Raw genomic sequence first — 25,161 nt, forward strand, 5'->3', positions numbered from 1 at the left:
AGCAATGGTAAATGGCAGATTGTGAATTGTAGGTGATGAACTTTAAGTGCAGGATGAATTCTGTCAAATGTCCATAGAAAACTGTCAGCACTAAACCGCAAATAGTAGATCAACACTAATCCTTAGTCAGGCATAAAAGACAACCGTGAATTGTAAAGTAACAGTCAACGATCAAGACAATCTGAGAAAGAGATAAATACAAGTTCAGAGTTAATCGCACTATTGTGTCATATATCAAATAAGATTAGATGAAGTGAAACTGAAATAAATTGACAATATTTTTAAAATAAGTAGAACTATAATTGAAAACGAAATGGAAACTCAGATCTAAAAAAATATTGATATAAATGTAAGTTGAAAAAAAGCTTTTGCAGCTGACTTTAGCGGTTCTGTGAAATCAAAACTGTGAAATGTTACTGAGAATTAATCGATATTTTAATTATCCACTATAATTATTGATCAATATCTTCCTCGATTGTTTCCTCTGCCACGTTGATATTCATAGCCTCCTCGAGTTGGACCCGAAGGCGGACCTCTGGTAGACCCATAATTGTCGTAGCTGCCTCCTGGGCCCATATATGACGGGTTCATATATCCATGTCGCGAGTCATATCTATTATTTTCGCGAGAATACTCAGCGCTATTTACTCCAAGCGGAGGTGCAGAGACCTGAGGAGGTGGTGGTGGTGGTGGAGGCCCGCGAGCATATGGCCGGTCAGAGTACCCGCGCTCAAACCCTGAACGGTCATTATATCCACCTCGTCGTGGGTATCCTCGTTCAAATCCTCCGGAGTGCGGAACTTGTCCACTCGGAATAGATTGTTGGTTCTCATAACCTCCTCCTACCCTTGGATCGCGCTCACGGTTGTAGTCACTTCTATCGTTGTACCGAGGCCGCTCATATACAGTCCCACCGTACTCTCGACGGTCATTCGGATACTGACCCTCACGGCGATCATCAAAGTCTCGTCGAAAGTCTCGACCATAGGCCGGACCATAAGAAGTACGTTCAGCAAATTCGCGGCTAGGTCCTGGGCCATAGCCTGGACGAACAGGCTCGCGCTCACGATACCCATGATCCAGTCTCCCAGGCAAAGGTGCCCTAAGGTTCTCTCTTCCTTCAGGTCGACTATCTGGACGACCATATGGAGTCGGTCTTAGACCGTTCTGACGATCCTCGTATCGATACTCTGCTTGGTTATGACTATGAAAGCGTGGAGTATGGATTCCACCTCCACGGCGGTCCATATACCTACCATATCTGCCTCTGCCACGGAATCCTTAACGCGTCAACAGTAAAATAAAAATCACCATCAAATTCACTCACCTCTCCGTGAACCATGGCCTTGGTACATTCCAGGGGTTGGAGTACGAGGTCTATTTCTCTTTGCAAATTCGATTCTAAATTAATTAGTCAAAAGCCGATTACTCCACTCAAATCACATACTGCAACGTTCTACCCTCAATGACGTTACCATGCAATCCTTGCTTGGCCTGCAAAGCGCTTTCAGATGTTTCAAACGAGACAAAACCAAATCCCCGAGAATCATTCGAATGTGGATCTCTCATAATACTTGTTGACTTAATGCCTTCATATTGATCAAACATCACTCTCAGTTGCTCCTCGTCAATCTTTGGATGGATTCCGGACACGAATAAAGTCAGTTCATCCCGGTCATCTCTGCGATCCCTAGAGTTATACTGTCTCTGCTCGCTTCGATCCCTTGAGGGAGACCGAGATCGAGGTCGATCTTCTCGCTGGTCATCTTCGCCGTCGTCTTCATACTCGGCCTCTTGACTACTACTTGTTAACAAACCAATCGTAAAATTAGTCACATAATGAAGAATCGGCGCACTTTAACTCAGATACTTCAACTATCTCGGGATCTTCCGATAGATTTTCTCTGCTCTGATCTGGTGAAAAGTCTCTAGAGTCGACTGGCTCGGCTTCTGATCCAAATTAGAAAAGCCAATCTGGTTGTAGAATGCTCCAAATTTTCCTACCAGACATAGTAAATTCTTGCTAAATATAAAAAACTCTATGAGCTGAAGAACAAAAAGTGAATAGTTATAAATTCAAATTAGCCAAAAAAGTTAAGACTTTCAAATAGAATCTAACATGTCTTAAAACAAGGGAAATTTACAGGCTAGGGTTGAGGGTAAATGCCGAGAAATATTGGTGTCGTTCTAGTAATCCAAGTTGTATCGAGCAAATAATTGTAACTAAGTCACTGAGACCAGAGACAGAAAAAAAAAAAACCGAAGCCGAATGGGTCTATAGTATTGTGATAGATTGTGATAGATGTAGTTGAGTACATGTAGGGCGAAACAAACGTATCGCTTTTGATGACCAGCATATAAGAGAAAGTCTGTAATATTTGTGAGAAAGTATAGTAGCTAGACTAGATTTCTAATTAGTTCACAACTAGTCCGCATGACGAGTGAAATAGATAAGTATTATTTAGGTGGAACCCAGATTGTCAGTCTTGGTACGCTATTTGGAGAACTTCTGTAGACATGGCTAAGATCTAATCTTCTGAAATCATTTCCTGATCTTTGCTTTCTTCATTTTCTTCGAGTCCAATTTTTGCAGCTTCATGTTCTATTCCTTCCTGATCTTCTTCTGTAACTCTCTCTTTAGCAATAGTATCAGTATCTCTCGACTGATCAAGAGCCTCTAGCTGGTCAGACATGATTGCATCGTCCTCAAGTTCCACATCCTGAGTGCCATCTTTTACTTTGCCATTCAGCCGATCTAGTATACCTTCAGCTAGAGTTACGCCTTCTATTTCCTTTTGTCGACCGACCCATTCTGCTTTAGCACTAACAAGAGAAGTTAAAATATCTGCATCCTGGAGCGCCTTGGCCTCCTGTCTTAGGGCGATCGTGACTGATTCCAAAGAAGAAAAAAACTGATCGACATCGGTTGTGAATTTCTGTTTCGCATCTTCTATTGGCTCTACGCCCGAAGAATTTAATGCGGATAACGAAGTAGAAGCATATGATAGTAATGATACAATTGACTAGAACTGTGTTTGTATGCATGTATAGTATAGTGAATTAAAGCACTTACCTCGTCGATATTCTGGAGGTTGTTCAAATGCTTCGTCGCTTCCTCGGGTGAAAGACGACGGCTCGATTGCATAATAAGGCACGAAGTTATTTAAGAAAGCAATATTGCAATTTTGTTTCCTGTGGTAATGAACTTTGCTGAATATCTTGAGTGGGAATGTTGTGCAAGCGTCATGAGGTATTCTCCCAGCCAGACCGATCCGAAATAGTGGGATCAACCTACTCACCGTACAATCCGCTAGTTCGACAAGATCGAACTTAGATTATACAATGAAGTCACTGATACCGCTGCGATGGGGATCACGCCGTATTTCACGATCAGTCATGAAAATGGTGACATATCGGTCATATTACGTTCTTGGAATAGAGACATCTTGCGACGATACTTGTGCATGCCTGCTCGACAGAAGACCTGATACGGCCGTCGACACTAGTCCTGGGACCGTAAGTGTGCTGGCGACGGCAACAAGATCTGCAGATAACTCAGAGTTCAGAGGAATTGCACCTGCGCAAGCAGTTGGCCATCACCAGCGGAACTTGTCAAAAGTTATCCAAGAGGTTCTCGACGTAAGTTCACGCAAGATGGCGCGACCAATAAAGCCAGACTTGATATGTGTCACCCGTGGACCAGGTATGCGAGGATCGTTATCTTCTGGAACGGAACTTGCTAAAGGACTCGCATTAGCATGGCATGTACCACTGATCGGAGTTCATCATATGCTTGGGCATCTTTTGACCCCTAGACTTCCTTTGCCAATTTCCCTACAGGTAGCACGGTTCCAGGGTCCGAGATTTCCTTATTTGTCCTTACTAACTAGTGGAGGACACACGATGCTGGTTCTGTCCGAGTCGCTGATCAAGCATACGATAATTGCTAAGACTATCGACAACGCGATTGGCGACGCCATTGATAAATGTACGCGCATCCTCGGCTTGCCTATGTACAAGAACAATAGCTATGGTCCATCTCTCGAGCAAGCAGCAGAAAAATATTCACAGCTTCCTCCGTTAACTGCAGACGAAATACAAAACGATCGAATCGCCGCAGAAGGGATCAAGCTTACGATTCCGATGCGCTCTAAACCCGGTCGACCAGAAGGTCCTGACTTTTCTTTCGCTTCTTATGAAGTCATGGTGGCCAGAGGTTTGGCAGAATTTGGCGATGTCGAGTTATCTAATCGTGCAATTTTAAAAATCGCTAGTCAAATTCAGAATGCTTTTTTCACCCAAGTTATCGAGCGAGTTAATTTTGCAATTGAGACAGCAATTCCCGATTCGATTAAGCCAGCCTTGAACGATTTTGTCTGCTCTGGTGGTGTGGCCTCGAATCGAGCCCTTCGATCGGCGTAAGTCTCTCTTATTTGCTGATGGAAGATTTTAATGTAAATATTTATTCTAATCAAATATGTAGCTTAACGACGGCGTTAGGTTCGACTTGGAACATTCATTTCCCTCCCCTGCATCTTTGTACAGACAATTCGGAGATGATTGCTTGGGCGGGAATAGAATTATGGGAATCGTACGGGCTACATTCTGAAATTGACATGTGTGCAATTCCTGTTTGGTCCATCGATGGATTCACAGATGCATCCGGCTGGATTCAAGATTTAGATGCGGCAAAGAAAATGGTCGGCGGGCAAATATAGTTGGCACTAATCGAAGAAGTAGCATGCATATCTGGCCTTGATAGACCGACAAGTCTAATATGTATTTATGTATATGTATTTATATTTGTACAATAAAATGTATATAGCAAATCCTAGTTTTTACTTAACGTGGAAGACCGAGTATTGGTCAAAGGAGGTGTTATTTCCAAAGCGCCTTCTTGGATACCTACATTGACCAGCATCAGTTTGGCATTACGCTCATATGCCGCGGCTGTTTTCAAGACATGATCATAAACCTCTGTACGCTCGTCTCGAATGAATTCGACAAAAACATCATTCTGAAGATCTAGCTTAACATCGGTGACTTTACCGGAAGAGATTAATAGATTCAGATCAGCCTCGGCGGCAACACGCTCGACTCCAAATCTGGCTGCTAAACGCTCCAAATAACCTCTTTTATAACCTCGCACGTATTGAATGTAGCAGTTTTCACGGATCATCATGTATAATTTATCTGCATGAGGTCCCAGCCAATAATCCAATTTATAGTCAGTCCGATAGTTCTCCAAAGTCTCGAACATTGTTCGGTAATCGAAGAGGAGAAATGAGTCTATGATTTTCCGTATATGACTCTCTGCCTCCAAATAGTCTTTTACGTTAGAATTGCTGTCAACCAGTCGTTGCAGCTCGATTCGCGATTTAGTGGCTAACGAGAGTAATCCTATAAACACTGCGACGTCTGCAACTGAGATGAAATCAGTGATTGCAGGGTGAACATGACCAGTCTTATCTACTTTTTTACTAGGCTTATTGATCGCGTCTGGAGACAGCCCAATAAACAGATCCACCGCGTTGGAGAAATTACCATTTGCCAGCGCCGATATTGATCGGACTGCCTGAAGAAATGGTTGGATATCAGTTCTTGTAGTAGGAAGCTTCTCGATATGATTTAGTGCATTATGCACAAGCGACCAATTTCTTCGATATACAGCAACTCTCGCAAGATTGACTGCCATGTCCTGAAAATGCTGGTGAGTCGTACAATATTCCTGCTGTCGTTGATAGAATTTGCTTGCATTCGCCAAATCGCCAGTCTCAAGGTAAAAATCACCAAGATCCGCATTACCCATTCGAATGCTTTCTTTCAGTAAATTATTTTTGTAACTCTTCAATTCAAGTTCAAGCTTATCTCCTTCTGTTCGCACCTCTCCCTCGGTTCGGTCAAGCCAGGCTTTGTCCACAGTGGCCTCCAGTGAGGAAGGATCTAAGACATTCAACTTCGCAACTGCATCTTCATACTGCGCTGTATCTCGAGTTTGTTTTAATTGTCTGATTGCTAATTGTAGAGAAGGAATGGCTAACCCGGGGCAATGTTCAGCTATGTACATCAACCTATCAACCACATTTCGTCCTAGAACGTACAATACTTTAGCAACGACCATCCCCATGTTCTATGTAGACCAGCACAGATTTCATCTGTTTTGGACTGGACAAAAACTCTTACCAGAATAATTCTGGATATACGTTTCCAGCTCAAATGAGGGCAAATCTGAAGCTATCGTTGATTTGTCAAATAATATCCAAACTTCCTCCGCAGATCAACTTACCAGATACATTACCACTCCTTGATCCAGAAATCTCCATCGCGCTTTTAATCTCACGCTATTTCTACTCATACAAGAATGAAGCCCACATCTAATGATCACTGTCAATACGGATTTGAGATCTGATACTGATATCCACAAGTCATTCCGGGTAATCCCTTTTCCCAGCAACCATGTAATCATCCAAATCACGTAATCCTTTCCCCTAGTCGACACATCTACACTAAAGTGCAAGTAGTTTATCATCATAAAATCATTATTATATTTTTATTCTCTTGAGCTCTCAATATCTTCGCCCGTAATCCTAATTTTAATCTTAAACCAAGCTTCAGTCACTTTTGTTCCTTGCGAACACAAGTTAAAGTTGTGTGCATAACGTAATTTCGTACAGAAATAAGACACACATCCGCTCTAATTAGCACCTAGCAGACTATAATAATAAAACAAGACTAAAACGACATGAATAGAAAGACGCATCAATAAAAATGTATAAATACGAATACCAGTCGATATTTAATCAGCATTCAATAGTCAACCACATTCAATCTCTGGGTTAGTGGGTGAAATTCCATAGTATGCTTAGAGATCATTACAAAAAACCATGAGCACAATAAAATAATAATAGAACAAACAAAAATAAAACTCCGACGTAACCCATAAACAAAAGAGGCAAGACAGTTTTCGGTCTCTAATGACCTGTTTCACCAGCGTCACACACAATAATTTCTCGACCCCATTCACTATTCAGAACTTGCTTGCCGGTGATACGTCGTCCAGGATGAGGATCCAGTATCGAGTAAATTACATTGCGGCATCGAGCTCGATTAAGCTGCTCGATTGGTTCATAACCAGCTTCGTCACGACGGCCTTCGAGATATCGAAGATAAAAATCATCTTCGTCTTTTCGAGCAATCTTCCAAAGATGTCGGCCAGTCCTCATAGCCATGTAAATAACACCTGTAGCCCAAATGTCAACAGGTCGAGGATCAAATTCATCTTCAGTGTATTCCTCAGGGGCGATGTACGGACCAGAACCACATAATCCATTCGTGAGATGAACTTCGCGTTCCCAAGCCATCCGGAAACACTCGCCGTTACCAAAATCAGTAATCTTGAGAGCTCCATTTGTAGTGAGCAACAGATTTTCAGGTTTCAGATCACGGTGTGCAACACCCATTTCATGAAGATAAACAACACCACGCATGAGCTGTTTGAAATAGCAGTCAGCCTCGGACATTTCAAGTTTACCGGCGGCGAGAATTAAACTGTACAGATCACCGCCAGCACAAAATTCCATGACTTCGCAATACTCTCCCTTCTCATCTTGGATGAGATCAAGCGTATGGATGACATTTTGGTGACGAAGGGAAGAGGAAATACAAAATTCTGACGTAAGACGTTTCGTATACTTTTTCACAGACTCCGCTGGCTTGCGCTTGAACTCTTTGACAGCATAGAGCTTTTCGCTCTTGCCATTTTTTGGATCAACCTTGTGAGAGATACGCACGATACCAAAAGCTCCACGACCAATAATTTCATGGCACTTTCCATACTTCTCAACCAGAGAAGCGGACGCAGCTAAAGGAGAATCCTTCTTTCCGGGCACGGTCCCTTCTTTCTCTGAATTGCGCAACCAGGTTGACACTAAAGAAAGGGAAGCAGCATCTTGCTGGGGTGTTCCGGAGTTGACAGAAGGAGCATCTGGCGACACAGGAGCTTCCTTCTTTTTGGCACCAAGCATTTCACGAAGCATGTTTGACAATTTCTCTTGGCGGCGCGAACTTCTAAGCATATGTTGATGGCTTCTACCATCCGAACTAACTGTGAAACGGACCCAGCCATCCTTAGAAGCAACAGAATTGTGCCTCCGCGAATTAGAGGTGGCTGCAGAAGAAACTGCCGCAACGGAGGGAGGTAGATGACCATTTGTCGCGGCCGGAGTTGTGACCGGCGAAGTAGCTGTCGAGGGGGCGGTAGACGACAAAGTGGAAATTGTAGATTTGAGAGAAGCTGTAGATGTGGCCGCAGAAGCAGCCGTAATTGGCGTGGCCAGATGTTGCTGCTGCTGATGTTGCAATGTTTGTTGTTTGGAAGCAGTGGCGGCGGCCGAGTCAGGCTTAAGCTTCTGCATGGTAGACTGTAGTGAAAGAGTGGGCATAATAAATCAATGCTTACTCTCAAAAGTAGAGATGATTAGGAAAAATTCGTCTTCAAAAAGAGTTCAATGCAAACAGAGCTGATCGCAAAATATATAGATATACAATTATATATAATTATATATAATTATGTAATCTCCAGCGGAGAGAGCGCTGAGAGTTCAGAGAAGATTGACAGAAAAGCTCTGACGAATGCGTCGAAGCACCGACTAAAAAGTCGAGAGCAAGGAAATGGAATAAAGAAAGGACAAAAACTTTTGGGCAGATCGGCGTCAAAAGATCATTGTGGCCAACCCGGGAAGTAGAAGCAGAACAGAAAACGTTATTCGCAGGACAAAGGCGATTCTTGAGAAAGAAAAAAAAACCTGTCGAGCTCTGTGGTCGGCAGACGATATGGAGATGAAAAAATGAAATGCAAACCTGCGTGAGTGGCCGGAGGTGAAGATAGAAAGCAAACACCTGCAAGGGATTCTTCTTGTTCTTCTTCACAGTACAGAGATGGCTAGCCTTCGAGGAGGCAGCAAAAGCGCAAACGCAAAAAGCGGACGCGGAGAGGCCGAGAGCCTGCAAGCGAAAGCTAACTAAATAATGGAACGGTAAACCTCTCTATCGGGAGTACGAAGGACTATAGAGGGAGAAAAAAAGAGGAGAGGGAGAGGAAGGGAGTCGAGAGGAACAGGCGAGGATATAGAGAAGGAGTGCGACCGTGGGCGTGAAAGCGCTGAGGGGCTTGAGTGCGCTCAGACTGAAGCAGAATTAACGAGGACTCGCAGGATAGATGACTTAAGTGAGGGCGGGAGGGGGCGGCGTAAAGTTGAGGGGAAGGGCAGGCCAGCGGTGAAGTAAGAGAGAAAGAAAGAAAGTATGGCAGGGTTGAGGGAGGCGAGGGCAAGGCAAAAAAAAGGCGGGAAAGATCGAGCAGACCGTCCGGACGGACACAGTTTTTAATTGCTTTTTGGGCGAGACAGCAGCGCAATTTTAGCCTGCAAAAAAAAATAAAAAACAGGAGACAACATTGGCTGAGACATCGGCAGCAGAATACAAATAAACAATAGCTTCTGACGTAGAAATCTCGAGAAATATCCAACAGATCTCGAGTTGAGCTAACTAATGTGCTGGCTAACGAGCAGGCAGAGCAGCGCGGACCGCCGCCAGTAGCTACGGTCCTGCGGAAGCGGCGGATCGGGCGCAAATATACAACTCCGTGACGATTGTGGCACAGAATGAGCGGCCTCGCGGCTCCGAGAAATTGGCCGGCAGAGTTGCGCGGGTCGGCCGGACAAACCAGCTGAAGGAATGTCTGCGCGGCTGTGTTCTGACCCGCTAATTTCCCGAAAACGAGGGCATGTGACGTGACCAGTACGGGTGTCTACGCTGAAAGCTGCTGTCTTGTTGTGCAATTTCGCGCTTGGATTGACTCACTGATTATACTGGCTTTTTGTTTTTTTTTTCTTGCACTGTCTGTCTCTGTATGTGCGAATTCTGCCAAGTGGAGCCTGGCCCAGAGTTCAGAAGCGAGAAGTAGACTGACTACTGGTATACAGCTGCGACAGCGCGCAGCGCGACAAGTGCGGCAGCACGGGCAGAGAAGCTTCAAGTACGGCGGAAGCCAGACACCTGTGCGTTGTCCATTGTCACTACACAGCTAGCTACACAGCCAGTCTATTTTAGCATAGTAGTCTCGCTTTCGTTTTCATGCCTCTAGCTTTAGCTCTAGCTCTGAGTCCGATCCGACCCTAGCGATAGCGATAAATATTATTCTTCGTCTTATCTATTCGTAGACACAAGTAAATTCCAGTCGCTCGCCGAGTCTGAAGAGTCCACAGATACTACTAGAGACTCGTGTGCTGGTGTCTGCTTGAGTGTTCGGTCGACTAATTTGGCCGTAACAGAACTGCCATGTCCGATTCCGCACCAGAGCACCCCGCCGCCGGCCGTGCTGGAACTACAGAGCCGGTGTACGATCGCACGAACACTCGTATCCCAGTAAACCGGACGGTAGCATCCTTGTAAAATGGCTTGAATAACGTCGTCCTTGCTAGCCAATATTTTCGTCGGCTCGTGATTAGCAATTATAGAAGTCTTTGCTGGACACCGGAATCCGCCGGCCATGGACTTTAAGACCAGGTCCATCTGGGGCTCTATAGGTTCTAGAATGCTGGAATGAAAGGGGATGCGTACCGGCAGCTGTCTCTTCCGTCGGAACAAGGTTCCCATTTTGGGTGCTTGCTCATTGATCTTGCTGTCGGCCATCCTAAGCACCTGCTCAATGGCTTCCAGCTGGCCGCTCATGACCAGCTGGTCAGGCGAGTTGATGTTTGCTATTTCTGCCACCGCCCCAGGAGAGCTTCTTTTATACAGATCAGCACAGTTGTTTATGATCTCTACAACAGCAGTCTGATTCAAGAACTGCGGTACGGCATCTGTCGCAGACTTCCTAGCTATGGGCATACTAATAGCAAACATGCCCAGTCCTGTGTTGTGGCTGGGATCAAGTTTATCGTCGCCAGTGATTTCCTCCATCAATCTTCCGCGTTCCGCTGAAATCTTGAGACCCTGCTCGAGCGTGAGACAGCCTGCAGCAACAAGCGCGGTGATCTGTCCAAGAGAGTGACCGATCATAAACTGATTCATTCCCGTCGGATCTGACTTATTGAATTTGCCAAATCGCTCAACATAGGCGTTGTAGATTAGAACAGAGGTGAGCAGAATCGCAGGCTGAGCAAAAGATGTTTTGTGGACAGCCATCTGGTCTGCTGCGTCAAAAGATGATCCATCTGCCGGACCAAGTAGGAGTCGGCTGAGCTGCTTGGAAGTGTAGCTGGGCAATACCTCTCCAAGTGCCTCGATTCCTTCTCGCGTAGAACTTGGATATTGCTCTAGCAGCGGACTCAGCATCCCGGGGCTCTCAGTTCCCTGGCCTAGGGTCTGATTAATCCCGATTGTATTTGGACGAGCGACAACCAACTACTACTGACCAGGAAAGAATAGCACGCGTGCGGGATGTCCACTCCTAATATCATTTGAGGCGGTCGTGGATGTATCTGAAGCAGAAGAATATGACCTAGATATCAAAAACCGCGAACGTGCTACAACCAGCGATAGATTCAACGCCTGGCGAATCATAGCATAATTCAATATTGTCGCGGATCTGCTCCAGTATAGCTAGCTACTTCCACCTACACTCACATACACTCACAGTCAATACCATCTCGACTTCCAATTGTCTACTCAATTCACGTGATGTTGCTGAGTACGTGATGACTAATCATGTGTAGTCCCAGGCCGACGCTAATTAGTGATCGGCATAACAGTGAGCTTGCTTAGTCTATACGGCAATTCCGCGTCCGCCGCGTTAATCTGACGGTTGCGAAAACGAGAGGCAGATTGGTGCCACTACGTCACTCGCGAGAGCTGGAAATTCGCGTGCCTGAAATAGGCCATCTGACCCGCGCCTCATTTGCCGCACTGTTTAGGGCTCGTCCCAGCTCACGCCTTCGTGCTGATGTGAGCTGTGGGCTGTGTCCGGTCGGCTTGGCCTGCGGACTAGCGGCTAGTGTCATTGTGTTTTGACTGTTACGCCGGCAGTCACGCATAACCTTGTCCTGTTTAGTGTTTTGCTACAGCTGAAGCTAACTCCAACTCCAGTTCTCGTACCGAGCTGTGTACAGTAATCATTATTAAGCCGAAAAGAGCGTGCAAGTGCTGCAGAGCAGCCACGCACGCGCCCCTACGCCTTTAGAGAAAGCAAGTCTGGAAAACCTTTGGTAGCAGCGGATAATCCGTTTTAGCTTACGACGACTGCGGGCAGAGAGGGGAACGGAAATCGCCATTCCAAGCACGATCTGTAAGAGTCTCCAAACACAAGATGGTCCAGCGGCCTGCATACAGCTCTCTGTTTCCATACATTTCCGGCAAAGACAGGTGAGATAAGTAGTCTGCTTGCAGTCCTATTTCGGACTGTGGGCGCTACAGGCGGGAACAAGGGGACGGAAAGCATGGGTTGCCAAGTCACCAGGTGATAATAGATGAACGAGCAATTGTATGATATTGTGTTTGTGCGTATATGTGAATTATGCTGGAGCTAGAGTTGCTTCAATCAGCTCATCCCGGCCGTATTCATCCTCCTCTCCTTCCGCTCCTCTTTCCTTCTGCTTCGGTCGGCGCTCGGCGGAAAATTAGTGAGCGTAGAAAGACCAAAAGAGACATGTGCCGTCGCCCACTAAAAATCTGCCGATAGCCTTGTTATTGAATATAACGTACGCAGGGAGTTGAGGTCTTTTTGCTTGGGGTGCCTCTCGACCCCAAGCGCGAAGACGAAGACGAAGTCGGGCGTTCATTTTACTTGTTTACTCCTTTCCTGATTTTCTTCCATCTTTGTCACCCGGCATCGCTATGTTTCGTCGTCTAGAGACGGACGCACCGGAACACGGAACCCGGAGCTTAGAACCCGAAGCCACGGGTATCGTTGGATCACATTTAGCAGACGAAATTCAAATCGGACAAGCTAGAAGAAGCTTGCTTCCATTCTTTCGTGAAATACTTGTAAATTGAAGAAGCTTATCAAACCTCCGGTTTGCTACTCCTCTACTGTTTTTTTCAGGGGACACTAGCAAGGGGGAGAGTGCGCATAGAGGGAATACTCGAGTTGCAGCAACACAATATCTTGGGAGAACATTGGACACTTAGGTTACTCAAGGTAGCTAGTTCATTTGGAATAGGATTAGACACAGACTTTGGTATCAAGTGATAACTCTTAAACTTAGACTGATCGAACTTGGTTGGGTGCATTGTTGCTTCACCTAAAAGGCACATTCTAAAGACACAGGCTCACCATCTTCGAGATAGTGCTAGTTTCGGCTACAAGCTGTGATTCTGTTCACTCGATTAAGCGATGGCTCTGTCTCACATAGCCTGACAGTCAACACTGGTGTTGTGAATTGAACTGACAGCGCATTGAAGCAACTTCCCAAAATGACGAAGACAAGCCAGTCTAGTCCAGTCCGGTCAGCTTTAATCCAAACTTATGCCGAATAATTTCCGACCAGATAAATTAGGCTCCGTATTCGAGCTGAAGCATAACTATTACTGCACACCACATTAAGCATAACCAATTTGCTACAAGCCACCGTTACGTAATCATAAAGCCAAAGACTCAAAACGTCCGAAAACTGAGACTGGATTTTTAGACTCATCGGATATTTCTACGCCCCACAGATGTTTGTGGACAGATACAAGCTAGAGATCGGTTGGTTGAAGTCAACATAAAATATAAAATAAATCAAAACTCTTCATTTAATTTTTCTCATTACTACCGTAATCATGATTGGACCTGTTGGCAATAGTAAGATAAAATGTCAAGGAACTATGGAAATTGAATTAAAGATTATCGCTGACACTAAGAACTGGATAAATGATCCGAATGCGCCGTTCTACCTAAAAGTCACCCTTTGCTCCAATCATAAGTACAAACAATTAAATATTGATTTTAAATGCAAATCTCAATAGTAGCCATAAATACATATATATCCATATTTCATAAATAACACAGAAAGCCAAGCTAAGCTTCTTCCCCTGCTTGGCGAGATTCAAAGCTTGTGCGTGCGTATTCAGGGGGTGTTGACGATCCTCTAGCATCATCAAATATCACGGTCCTCCGCAATACCATATACAAGCGAACTCAGTCAACGAAGCAAAATGGTCGGAAGAAAGTTATTTTTGACGGCCCCGACTGCAGACAAGTCGGTTAAGATCATGAAATTCCACTAAAAACTTTGACCGGCTATTCTAGAAACCTCCAGTCTGACCCAGTGGTTTGCGAACGAAGCAGAACCAAATCTTATAATTTATCTATTAGATGTATATTATATAAAAATGTCTGTGTCTATATGTACAGTATGGTGATAACATAAAAATGAAATAAATATGAAAATACGCGAACAAAAATTCTTATACCAAAACTAGAGCTTCTTCTCTTCCTCACTGTCTTCAAGACTTTCAGCAACCACAGGGTCCATCTCGATGGCATTGCTGACCTCAACAGATCGAATGTAATCTTTTCGGCCTGTGATAACCCAGGAAACAATACCGAAAATACCTGTAATTCCAAAAGCAGCAATACAGTAGTTCATGTTTGAGCCAGTTACTGGCATGCCAGTAGGGAAAAAGAAGAAAATGGTTGTGAAAATAAGATATAGCGATCCAAGAATGTTTGAAGTCCACCCCCAGAATGGACCCATACTGTAGTAACCGCGCTTAAAGTCACGACGGCAAAGCATTACAGTGATGATCGGCAGCAAATATGAAACATAGAGACCGACTGTGGCAATTGACATGACAGTCAAAAACGCGACATTCGAACCAAAATCAATCGCGATAAATGCACACTGGAAAAACGCAGCAACTAGTGTAGCGACTACTGGAACTTGTAAATTAGGATCAACTTTGCAGATATATTTCGAAAATGGCATTGCTCCATCGCGAGCAAATGCATATAGCGAACGTGCTCCTTCGGTAAGAAGTGCATTGGAAGCGAAAAATGAGCAGACCATTGTGATTACGGCTAAACATGAAGCTCCTGCATCATTATTTAAACCATCCTTGAAAATCTCAATAAGAGGGACAAGCGTAGAAGTATCGACAACAGCGTCGACATCAATCAGGCAAAATAGAATGGCCATAATATATCCAAGACCAGTGATAAATCCAATGAAAACGGAAAGTACCATAGCACGAGGCGCCTCCTTGGAAGCATTGTGAAGTTCTTCAGACATATGGGCTGGAGCATCGTAGCAACACATACCATAAGCCGACTGCAGAATTCCAAGAATGATGACCATTCCGAAATTTGACCATCCGGACTCATCGCTGATGCTGGAAGTGAAAACGAACTTCGCATCGCGCTTGTTTGGAGTCACGACAAGAATAACAATGGTCGTAATAACAAACCCGAGAACTGACCACCAGAGCGCAACATCATTGATACGATTCAGAATACGATTTCCAAAGAGATTGATCACAAGCGTAATCAAAGCACACAGATAACACATCAATACAATCTGCCATTGCTTGATTTCATAGTCAGGATTGTTGAGATTTGCCATACCGGCAGCAAATTCACCGACCTGGAAGAGTGCCGTCGAGCCCATACAAAGAAGACCAGCAAGCTGGATCCATCCACAGACATACGACATGACTCGACCCCAAGGCTTGCAGTTGGTAATCAAAAGACACCACGAATATTGGCCGCCTGCAACGGGATAGGCAGAGCAAATTTCAGCCATCGAAAGAACCACAAAGATAGTGAAAAAGCAGACACCAATCCAGCCCCAGAATAAAGCTGCCGGTCCTCCATTGTACATAACCGACGACAGAGTGGTTCCCAAAGCAGTCCAGCAGGTAAGAATAGCAAATGCAAAGCCTACCATAGACAGTAGCGAGAACGAACGCTTCAATTCCTACAAGAACACAATGTTAGTATTGTCTGCCGGTAAATTTAGGTATCGCGTATCATGCCTGTTTATATCCAAGCTCTCCAAGTTGCAAATCATCTTGGTCAATGTCACGAGTGGCCTCAAGAGAGGAAACATCCTTTGACAATCGTTCCGGTTCCATATTGAATGAGAATGGCGGAGAGGAGAAGGATGTAGTTAGAGATAAGACGGTTATGTAAGGGAAAGAGCAAAGTGGACAGTTTCTGTGAACTACAAAGAGATAGCAGGGAGCTGATACGGAGTGGGAAACGGATCGGATTTATATAGCGGGGACGGAAATAATCAGTAGTGAAGTTTTCTATATGTTTTGAAGGTGGTCGCAAGATATTGTCGAAAGCCCGCAGCCGGTCGACAATCTCTGAAGTGCGACATCACTTTCGCTCTGAGTGAATCAGACTAAGTTAGTCGACGCGAAGTCGAGGCCGAACAACAAAGAGGCGCCGCCTCCAAACGCCAACATACAGGTTGGCTGTTGGACCGAGCCCAGGAGTCAGGTTGCTAGTTACTCATGTGCATCAGCTGGAAGCGGAAATAGTTCAAATCGGTTGAATATCTCAGAGTCCACATTCGGCAAGTATGATAGCAGATAGTGCGAACATAGGGAATCATGCAAAAGATTTGGCATACGCAAGAGACCCACAGCACAGACTAAAGATACACAGATAAGCAGACTGTCAGTGAGTTGAATCGACGGGCTCTCGGCGATGAGCGTTGTCGTAGAGCGAGCTGCCAAATTAGAGCGAGAGTCGGACTATCTAGGGCAGGGAAACTGAACTATACACATGAATGCAGCAGGCCGGGAGAGAGATCTGTGCACTGGTCTATCAAACGGTCAACATGAGACCTCTGATTCGGTCCTGATGACTAGGGTATTCGGTGACTAACTGGGCCTGGATAGCTCGTGTAGAAGACAGCAACGAAAATGAAGTCGCATGTCAGATTTCCGAAAACGGACTACTGCAAATGCATATCTTTTTAAGAATTGAACGATAGGATCCGTCTGGTAGATATTTGGAAATTCTGTATTTAAAATACAACTAGACACCAAAAATTTAACGCAGTATAACTGTCTGGTAATAGGAGCCTCCCAGGGAGAGATTGACCAGAATAGGGAAGGCTGATTTTTGCGGTCCTCGGCCTGACTATTTTCCCCATCGTCGACGGCGACGTCGACGATGAGCGTTTAGCGCAGCCTGTCCGCCACCGCCACTGTCCCCTTGGTCTGCAAACTGAACGAGAAGTTTAGGTTCGAAAGTCTCTCACCATCCCAGAATTTCGCACATAGAAAAACTAAGCACGGTTACAGAATCGCTCAATACGTGGAGTGACGACGCTGAATGCAAGCAGGACGCGGACGGCATCACTAGCTCTCGAATCGGGACTTTTGCACTAAGTCGCCCAGTCTCAATTCCCGGAATGAATCGTGCGTTTGTCCTCCCAGCCTATCTTATCTCTCTCCCTCTTGCCCTATCGGCAGGTCCGGAGTAAGAAAAACCGACAACTCTAAAGATTCCTGCAATGAATCATCCTCCTGCAACCTGCCGGTTAGAATCAATCTCCCCTGATTTATCGATCGGCTACGTTCATCATCCGCCGGCATGGCTGCCTGGGCTTGCTCACTTCAGAGACTGTTTCAGCAGTAAGGCCGCGAAGTTGTTCCATTCGGCGCCTCTGTCGTCAGTATTGGCTCATGTGGCGTTGACAATGAGAAGAGAGAGGCGTCGGCAAATTTATCTTATGGAATACTGCTAGACAATTCAGCTAATTTCTTTGGTGGTCGATATAACGATGTTTTTGTGGCGCGAAAGCTTCTGGCTTAAACAGCTTGCTTGCATTAAACAGTAGAGAGATCTCAGTCTACATCTGCTTTTCGGATCGTGTTTTCAAGTTGGCTGTAGGCATGTAGTGGTCACAGCATTAAAATGCACTCACGTCTAATCTCCGATTCGTGTCGCTGAATGGTCGAGAGATAGATAGACGATACCCGTATCAAACTGAGAACTAGATAGCACGGACGTCGAGAGATACTAAAAAATCGGCGAGTTGCGATATGGGATTATCTGCTGTTATTGTGTTTGAAATCTAACTATCATGAGTGAGCCATCGGAAAAGGAATTAAGATGAAATGGAATTAGCTAGGGAAGTTCGCTCTCTTTTAAGCATCCCTAAAACCTACTTTCTTACCTGTTTGTTTCCTCGTGGGCCTGTTCTCCCGGTAACGGGCCGCGCTTTGCACTCTCTCTCCACTTGGTCCCGGTGCTCGAGAATTCGACACGGAATAAGATTTACTCATCAAAACTGACCGCGCTCGTCGCCCGCTTAAGTCTTATTCTCTAATTGTGCTATTCCTACGGCCGGCCGTCCTGGACCTGTGTCGCTCGTTCTGCGATGAGGTTGAGCTAATTCAGCGATGTCTATCCCGGGGTAAATTGTTATGCGGCTGATGGTGCCGTGTCCGAATTCGGGAAACAATTCCGGCTGCGTACTTGTCGCATTTTGGCAGACTAGAGACCAGGAGTTCACATGTCTATTTTGCTATACAAAATGTGTTTCTATTTCACTAATTGACTCCGATTGTAAATGAATCGGTCTCGACTATATTTTATTTATCTATTTTAACACAAAAACTCGTCTTCAAAACTCGTCTTCAATACTCGTAGAAGAATACCAGTGCGTTTTCGAAGACTAGATGAGGTTGAAATCGATTAAATGAAGTCTGAGTCCAGCGAGTAGAGCAGGATTAGTTCAAAGAGGAAATTATTACGCGGACAAAAACAGCGTGCCAGCATAATAGTTGCAACCTCTCTGTTCGAATATGTAAGTTTTGAGCTACTGAATATTTGCTCCTATCATCAAACTGAACAAACTACGATGTTTGAATAAAGCAAGTGAAATCATAGTTTTGTTCAGAAGGTATGTAAAATGAACTTCTCTGTTGTAAAACTATTATGCTTTCTATAATGAGAAATGCGTGATGAGTAAATTTTGCAAATAATCTGTCGGCGTAGCTGAAATATTATCTATAGACCATGATTCAGGTGTCACAAGATCAAAATCTAAAGGCGAAGTAAGGCGCTGCAAATATAGAATTACATGATTCCGTGCGTCCCATGAACCTATTAATATGGCTCCTTTTGACTCGGTTCACACAAGATAAGCTACTTGTGCTCCTCTAGCTCGACTCTTTCACCACTACGGCCGTCGCGTCCGTTCACCAACTCCGGATATAACCTCCCGCTGAAATGCTTACATTGAGGTTGGCAAATGCCGAATGTATGTACGTGCGTGTGATCTGATACCCTTTCTGGTCGCGTACAGTTGTCTACTTTCCAGGAAGTAAATTATCAACTTCCATCATTTTTAGTTGCAGTTTTTACGTTGCTTGATTGCCGACAATTAGCCGTGTCGAATACTGGATTATCCGTTATCTGTAGCAAATGATAGCCTCACGATTTGCACTTCAATCTACAGAATAATCTAATGTTGTTTACTACAATTTTTTATATTCAGGTGCCTGCTTGGTCACCGAAATTATACATAATGCTCTATATGGCTTACGGTAAGACCTCATTAGCCCTTCCGTGTCAAAGTGTCATTGCCCTTCCAGCCTCAAGTAAGGCTTACAGGTATATTGGGTCGGCCAGCCAAGGACAGCGCGACACGCTCGTAGAAGAGTCCGACCAGTTTACAAGTTCAAAGTTCTACTGAATATCAGTGATTATTGGAAGCTGTATATCTGCATTTTATCTCTATTTTACTGCCATCAGACCTTTCACTGATTAATGTGTTCTTCGCACGTACGTTCTGCGAATCAGATAGAACATATTATTGGCTATTGGCCAATAACAATTTAAGCACCAAAGGCTTTATCAAAATCGGTGAGAGTAATACGATATTTGACCTTATTGTCATGGCATCTCTGAAGGGCTTCGCTGCAACCCTCGGCAGAGACCGGGATGGTTTCGACCCACGGACGAACATTCTTCTTGACGGCTAAGTCAAGCATCTCAAGAATCTCCTTTTTGCTGCCAATGTGTGTGGCACCAATGAATACACCATTGGCGAGAAGTGCCATCGGATTGATCTTGTAGCCCTCACCTTCGGGTAGACCAACATTAACCCACTTACCATGAACCTTGAGACAGGCAAGATAGCTTCCGAGGTCAAAATTAGAAGATGAGTTGGCACAGCAGACAATGAGATCAAGCTGACGCTTGAAAGGAACATTCCAGTCCTTAGCACCTGTCGCAACGTAGGTAGTGCAGCCTAACTTTTCAGCATCAGCACGTTTAGCTTCGCCACGAGAAAACACATAGACCTCGTCGGCACCGAGTGCCTTTGCCCACTGAATGCCAAAGTGTCCAAGACCTCCAATTCCAACAATTCCGACCTTCTTTCCAGGACCGCAGCCATTGCGAACAAGAGGCGAATAAGTTGTGACACCGGCGCACATCATAGGTGCGACCAGATTGGTCTCAAGCTCATCTGGAATCGGGAAAGTGAACAGCTCATGAGCACGAATATGTGAGGCGTAGCCACCCTGAGTGATGCACCCAGCAGAACCATCCTCGTCGTCAACAGGATAGATCCCGCCGTAGGTGTCAACTACGGTTCGGCAGTACTGCTCGTCGCCAGCCAAACACTCAGGGCAATGATGGCAGGAGCCGATCTGAGCTCCAACACCAACGCGGTCGCCGACCTTGATATCCTTTACGTTCTCACCAACACGGAGAACGTGGCCAATGATCTCGTGCCCGACAATTAATGGCATCGGAACGTTACCCCAGCCACCAGTGATAGTGTGGACGTCGGAACCGCAGACACCGCAAGCGATGATCTTGATATCCACGTCGTGTTTGCCAAAAGGCTTAGGCTTGTACTATTGGGGATGTTAGCTACAGCGCGTAACAAAACAACAATCTCATTGATAGTCTTATTGGCGCAGTCCATTTATAAGAAGAAACAAAGAAAGCGCAAATTTCCGGCCATACCTCAAACGCCTTTGGCTTATTCCATTCTTCAGTAGAATAGCCGGCAAAGCCTTTGAACGTATCAGGATATCCCATTTTTAAAAATATTGCGCTATTATTTGGGGTAAATTGGTAAGTTAACAGTCAATTGACCAGTTAGAGACGGAAGGTTGAAAGAGTAGAGATACAGAAAAGAGAAAAAAAACTCGACCGAGCGGGAAGTAAACGCCATGAAATATCCAAACCTCAGCAATGTATGAAGTCATTAGTTGCGTCTACGTTGTTACAGAGTTCCCAAGTGCAGCCCCCACGACCAGCGGAATCTCAGCACAGCGTCATGAGGGGAAGCCATCCAGACCGCGAAAATTAGTTCCCAAAGCACACAGTTACTATTATTGGTCTGCTTTTAGTTTTAAAAATTGTTTTTGTATTAGTTCTAGACATTCTGCAAGATATGTCCAATCTGCAATCCTGAAGCTGATACAGGCAGATCCGTGATAAGCGCACATGATTAATCTGGGATTCGTACTCGGGGCGTCTCTACCCGAAACGAGGCCAGGCTGCCGCGTTTGCTGTCACTGAAGGGGTCAATTAGAGAGAATCAAGGCACAACAGAGACAGAAAATTACAATTGTAGTCGATGAGTGTTTTAATGATTGCATAGAACCCAGATAGGCAGCAACTGGACGTTGGTCATAATATAGCGCTTGCCATCTCAATTTGCAGATCACTGCTCGATGAGGGCAATTTTGAGAAGCTCATTTGCACTTCATTATACATTGATTTCCATTCATTACATGTTCTAACAGTAAAAAAATTGACGATTCTTGATCGCGCAATATGATCGATACCATGATGAGTTCACTCTTGACACAATTTTGTGATTGTCCAAACTTCGTAATCTTTTCTCCTGCTAATCTAGTTGCTCTTGCTGCAACAGCTCCTGCAAGGATTTGAGTTAGCTCCGGCATCGGATCCCACGCTTAAAACCGGGAATTTCAAGATCGGCATGCTCGAGTTTGCTATACGGGATCCGACTGTGCACTTTCGTTTCAAATCAACCCTCATTTCTGCCTGTGGACCTTTGATTTTGCTGGCTTTAGCTCGTATTCTCCTCCTGTGCCCGATGGCTATCTAACTTGGCTAATGTCATCGCCGACGCCTCAATCCGCGCACGTTGTCCAAAGGCGTCCAAACAGTCTAACTCTATCTATAATCTCCCTTCAATGTTTACAACCTGTCATTCTATCAAGCATCTACAAATATATTCAAATACAAATACATATACCAAGATTCTAGAATTTGCTTTTGAATTGAGGAGCATATTCATAATCAATGTATCCTTCTGGCCTTTTGTTCGTATAAAACTTAGATCGATCGTAAGGTCGGAACGGAATGCCTTCTTTAACACGCAAAACAAGATCTGGGTTGGAAATGAAGTGACGCCCAAATGCAATCAGCGTGTTGTCCGGGAACTTGGTAATATACGCGGCAGCATTTTCGGGAGTAAATCCACCCGCAGCAACCCAAACGCCTTTCCATAGTTTGCGATAGTCATCCGTGGTTTCTCCTGCCTGCACACTACGAGCAACAACCCCCGAGACGCGAGGTTCAACCATATGCACATACGCCAAATCAGGATGTTCTTGCTGTAGCCTGGACACAACGTACGAAAATGTCGGATATGGATCAGCCATTTTCATTCCCTGAGCCTCCGCAAAGGGCGAAAGACGGATGGCGACGCGCTCGGGACCAATTGCTGCCGTGGTCTTCTGGAGAATATTGAACATGAATCTGGCTCGGTTTTCGATGGATCCACCGTAAATATCAGTTCGAGTGTTGCTTACGTCCTGAAGAAATTGGTCGACAAGATATCCATGAGCACCATGAATTTCAATTCCGTCGAATCCGGCTTCAATAGCGTGTTTCGCTGCATCCGCAAATGCATCTTCGAATTGAACAATCTCGTCGATCTCTAAAGGACGAGGAACTGCAAATCCCTCTTCAGACTTAATTGCACTTGCACCAACAATCTCTTTTACTATTTTGCCCGGATTTACACGACCAATTGCCCAGAGCTGCACAAAAATATAGCTGTTCTTTGCGTGGACTGCATCAGTGACCTTTTTCCATGCGGCAATTTGTTTCTCGGTGTATACGCCAGGAGCATTGCGATATGTACCGGAAATGGCAGAGATATCGGTTGCTTCCGCAATCAATAGAGTACCTGGATAAACAGATCGCTGCGCGTAATGTAGAGGAGCCAGATCTGCAATCGGACTTCCATCATCGTCATTACGAAATCTGGTTAATGGAGCCATAACAATGCGAGTTTGCAATTCCATGTTGCCACATTTGAGCGGAGAAAACAGAAGATCCGTCATATTGATGATTTGACTCAGTTGCGATTTTGATCGTTCAATTGCTCTCGTTCCAATAATACCTTCTTATTATAATGGCCTCGATATCGCTACCTCGGCTCGTCATTTTCCAATCAACCCTATTCAGCTGGGCGTTATAAATCAGCCGCTTGCTTTGCTAAGCACATACCAAGTGACTGAGTAATCACGGACATGATTGCAAATACTACATGTTCAGCTCTTGTAATCAACCGACTTATTACTAATTGGATTTGCGATTAAATGGATTGCAAACGCAGCTTTATAATCGTAATTTTGGAACTGCAACTCTCATTCGCCTTGGATTCTACTTCTATGATAGGCTTAGTAAGAATCGACTGCTATGGGGTATAGGGTGGTTGGATAGGTTAATTGCATACAATTTAACAAGACTCGGAATATTCAAATTTGTAATTTCAGTTGTACATCTCCGTCTCAGTCCGTTAGTAATATTACATATCAGCATGCTACCAATTATAATGTTAGGTAGGATTCCGTAGCTGAAAGCTGACTCAGTGGAAATACCGTGAATAATCGCCTAATTCTAAATCAAGATCACATGCTGATTATAGCAGACGTCCCTATCAAAATTGAGGAAGTAATATACTATTAATTAAAGGTTTTTTTTCTAGTAATTCCATTTCAATCCTCGACCGTGACTGTTAGTGAATATTAGTGATAGCGTTTGCAGACAGATTTGATCTGGCTTGGTCCAAAAGCAGCTTTCTTGAAAGTTGCCGAGCCAGGCCACGAGCCTTCGGAAGTAGCTTTGACTCTCACTGGAGGTCAATTCAAATTTGCGTACTAAGATCGATTGAATAGTGAATGGACACATATAGCGCAGCGCAGTACACCTTTCTGACGAATTTATAGGATAGGGCTGCTCTGACCAGTCATTGTTGTCGCCATTTCTGTAGGGAAAGTGACTAAAGAATAATTGCACTCTCTCTGAGAATGTCCGTAATAGAAGGACGGCTGTGACGTTTCAAACCGATTTGTCAATATACGTACTACGATTATAGCAGAATCTTAGAAATCTTGAATGTATTATTAATAGTCAGTTATTGCCCTCCTATGACAGACAAATAAAGCTTCTAGTAAATATACAATACAAACACGTTCAATCAATACAATAGCACTTACATACCCTGCACGTGCCAATGCACCAACGATCTCGCTTGAGTCTACTGTGCGACGCGCTCCGATTATCCAAGAGCATCGCACAAGAACTGATCTCCAGCACAAGTTCGAGGGGAATTGGTCTGCCCTGACGTGGAGCTAATCAATATCATCATCCGACCTTCCACAGAATGTCAGTAGCTCTGAAATAAGCTTAAAAGTTCACATTATCTCTCCATCTATTTTAGAACTACTCGGCCGGAACAACAGCTTCTTCCCGCTGGGAAGCGCTTTCAATCAGAATACCCAATCTTAATTCAGCATAATCGCCAAACGACCCTTGCGCTTGCTCCGTAATCCGGAAACCAGCGTGGCACGGCTATCTCATCTCGCATCCCTTTTTTTTTGCCCAGCGCAAGTCGCCTATTACGGTTCTTTTTTTTTTTTTTTCTTTCTTTCTTTTCCTTTTTCCTCACCACGAACGGGAGTAGTAATTCCGCTGGAATAACCTCTCTCCCTGATTCCATTTATCAGATTTATTGAATTTAACTATCGTTCTTGTCTCGCGGGAAGGATCGGTATTGTTCTGAAGCTTTTTCTCCCTTCTAAGAGAAAAAATTGAATCTTCAGAGAAGGAAGATACACAAGTAATCTTTCTTTCTTTAGTCACACTTCACTTTCCATTGGCATATTTTGTGTCATTCTTTTTTTCTAGTCCTACTACTAATTCCAGTCTGAATC

General features: G+C 44.6%; 9 protein-coding genes across 9 annotated transcripts; 1 reads left to right on the forward strand and 8 right to left on the reverse strand.

The window, feature by feature from the left end:
• Positions 1-459: 459 nt before the first annotated feature.
• On the reverse strand, positions 460-2,011 carry V1516DRAFT_664183 (uncharacterized protein; the record flags this gene model as incomplete). The annotated part of the gene is made up of 5 exons (XM_066920567.1): positions 460-1,280; positions 1,328-1,401; positions 1,448-1,798; positions 1,857-1,950; positions 2,005-2,011. The coding sequence occupies 5 exons, from the start codon at positions 2,009-2,011 to the stop codon at positions 460-462; spliced, it is 1,347 nt and encodes a 448-aa protein (XP_066777256.1).
• Positions 2,012-2,082: 71 nt separating this feature from the next.
• Positions 2,083-3,372, reverse strand: V1516DRAFT_650822 (uncharacterized protein). The gene is made up of 2 exons (XM_066920253.1): positions 3,074-3,372; positions 2,083-3,023 (listed from the first exon to the last, which is right to left on the reverse strand). The coding sequence occupies exons 1-2, from the start codon at positions 3,143-3,145 to the stop codon at positions 2,529-2,531; spliced, it is 567 nt and encodes a 188-aa protein (XP_066777257.1). The 5' UTR covers positions 3,146-3,372; the 3' UTR covers positions 2,083-2,528.
• A 30-nt stretch (positions 3,373-3,402) lies between these two features.
• V1516DRAFT_624049 (glycoprotease family-domain-containing protein) lies at positions 3,403-4,718 on the forward strand (the record flags this gene model as incomplete). The annotated part of the gene is made up of 2 exons (XM_066919645.1): positions 3,403-4,418; positions 4,484-4,718. The coding sequence occupies 2 exons, from the start codon at positions 3,403-3,405 to the stop codon at positions 4,716-4,718; spliced, it is 1,251 nt and encodes a 416-aa protein (XP_066777258.1).
• Positions 4,719-4,773: 55 nt separating this feature from the next.
• V1516DRAFT_674801 (26S proteasome subunit RPN7-domain-containing protein) lies at positions 4,774-6,446 on the reverse strand. Its single transcript, XM_066922146.1, has 3 exons — positions 6,287-6,446; positions 6,184-6,234; positions 4,774-6,090 (listed from the first exon to the last, which is right to left on the reverse strand). Exons 1-3 carry the CDS (start codon positions 6,321-6,323, stop codon positions 4,832-4,834), a joined length of 1,347 nt encoding a protein of 448 aa, XP_066777259.1. The 5' UTR covers positions 6,324-6,446; the 3' UTR covers positions 4,774-4,831.
• Positions 6,447-6,971: 525 nt separating this feature from the next.
• V1516DRAFT_695751 (kinase domain-containing protein) lies at positions 6,972-8,441 on the reverse strand (the record flags this gene model as incomplete). Its single annotated transcript, XM_066924007.1, has 2 exons — positions 6,972-8,179; positions 8,207-8,441. 2 exons carry the CDS (start codon positions 8,439-8,441, stop codon positions 6,972-6,974), a joined length of 1,443 nt encoding a protein of 480 aa, XP_066777260.1.
• A 1,765-nt stretch (positions 8,442-10,206) lies between these two features.
• On the reverse strand, positions 10,207-11,565 carry V1516DRAFT_664188 (acyl transferase/acyl hydrolase/lysophospholipase; the record flags this gene model as incomplete). The annotated part of the gene is made up of 2 exons (XM_066920568.1): positions 10,207-11,360; positions 11,418-11,565. The coding sequence occupies 2 exons, from the start codon at positions 11,563-11,565 to the stop codon at positions 10,207-10,209; spliced, it is 1,302 nt and encodes a 433-aa protein (XP_066777261.1).
• Positions 11,566-14,399: 2,834 nt separating this feature from the next.
• Positions 14,400-16,053, reverse strand: V1516DRAFT_664189 (Hnm1p; the record flags this gene model as incomplete). Its single annotated transcript, XM_066920569.1, has 2 exons — positions 14,400-15,896; positions 15,955-16,053. The coding sequence occupies 2 exons, from the start codon at positions 16,051-16,053 to the stop codon at positions 14,400-14,402; spliced, it is 1,596 nt and encodes a 531-aa protein (XP_066777262.1).
• Positions 16,054-19,630: 3,577 nt separating this feature from the next.
• On the reverse strand, positions 19,631-21,127 carry V1516DRAFT_674818 (chaperonin 10-like protein). Its single transcript, XM_066922147.1, has 2 exons — positions 20,924-21,127; positions 19,631-20,811 (listed from the first exon to the last, which is right to left on the reverse strand). Exons 1-2 carry the CDS (start codon positions 20,996-20,998, stop codon positions 19,783-19,785), a joined length of 1,104 nt encoding a protein of 367 aa, XP_066777263.1. The 5' UTR covers positions 20,999-21,127; the 3' UTR covers positions 19,631-19,782.
• Positions 21,128-22,197: 1,070 nt separating this feature from the next.
• Positions 22,198-23,286, reverse strand: V1516DRAFT_623852 (uncharacterized protein; the record flags this gene model as incomplete). Its single annotated transcript, XM_066919639.1, has 1 exon — positions 22,198-23,286. The coding sequence occupies one exon, from the start codon at positions 23,284-23,286 to the stop codon at positions 22,198-22,200; it is 1,089 nt and encodes a 362-aa protein (XP_066777264.1).
• Positions 23,287-25,161: the final 1,875 nt, after the last annotated feature.

This window comes from Lipomyces oligophaga (assembly GCF_038497815.1).
Source record: "Lipomyces oligophaga strain CBS 7107 unplaced genomic scaffold V1516scaffold_4, whole genome shotgun sequence".
Classification (NCBI taxonomy): Eukaryota; Fungi; Ascomycota; class Lipomycetes; order Lipomycetales; family Lipomycetaceae; genus Lipomyces; species [Lipomyces] oligophaga.

Bases quoted from the DNA above. Each gene is read 5' to 3' on its own strand.
- V1516DRAFT_674818 (XM_066922147.1), bottom strand. From the start codon at position 20,998: ATGGGATATCCTGATACGTTCAAAGGCTTTGCCGGCTATTCTACTGAA. The intron at 20,812-20,923 runs GTATGGCCGGAA...CATCCCCAATAG, and splicing joins ATAAGCCAAAGGCGTTTGAG to TACAAGCCTAAGCCTTTTGG.
- V1516DRAFT_674801 (XM_066922146.1), bottom strand. From the start codon at position 6,323: ATGGAGATTTCTGGATCAAGGAGTGGTAATGTATCTG. The intron at 6,235-6,286 runs GTAAGTTGATCT...AATCAACGATAG, and splicing joins AAGGAGTGGTAATGTATCTG to CTTCAGATTTGCCCTCATTT. The intron at 6,091-6,183 runs GTAAGAGTTTTT...TGTACGTTCTAG, and splicing joins GTATATCCAGAATTATTCTG to GACGAAATGTGGTTGATAGG.
- V1516DRAFT_650822 (XM_066920253.1), bottom strand. From the start codon at position 3,145: ATGCAATCGAGCCGTCGTCTTTCACCCGAGGAAGCGACGAAGCATTTG. The intron at 3,024-3,073 runs GTAAGTGCTTTA...ACACAGTTCTAG, and splicing joins ACCTCCAGAATATCGACGAG to TCAATTGTATCATTACTATC.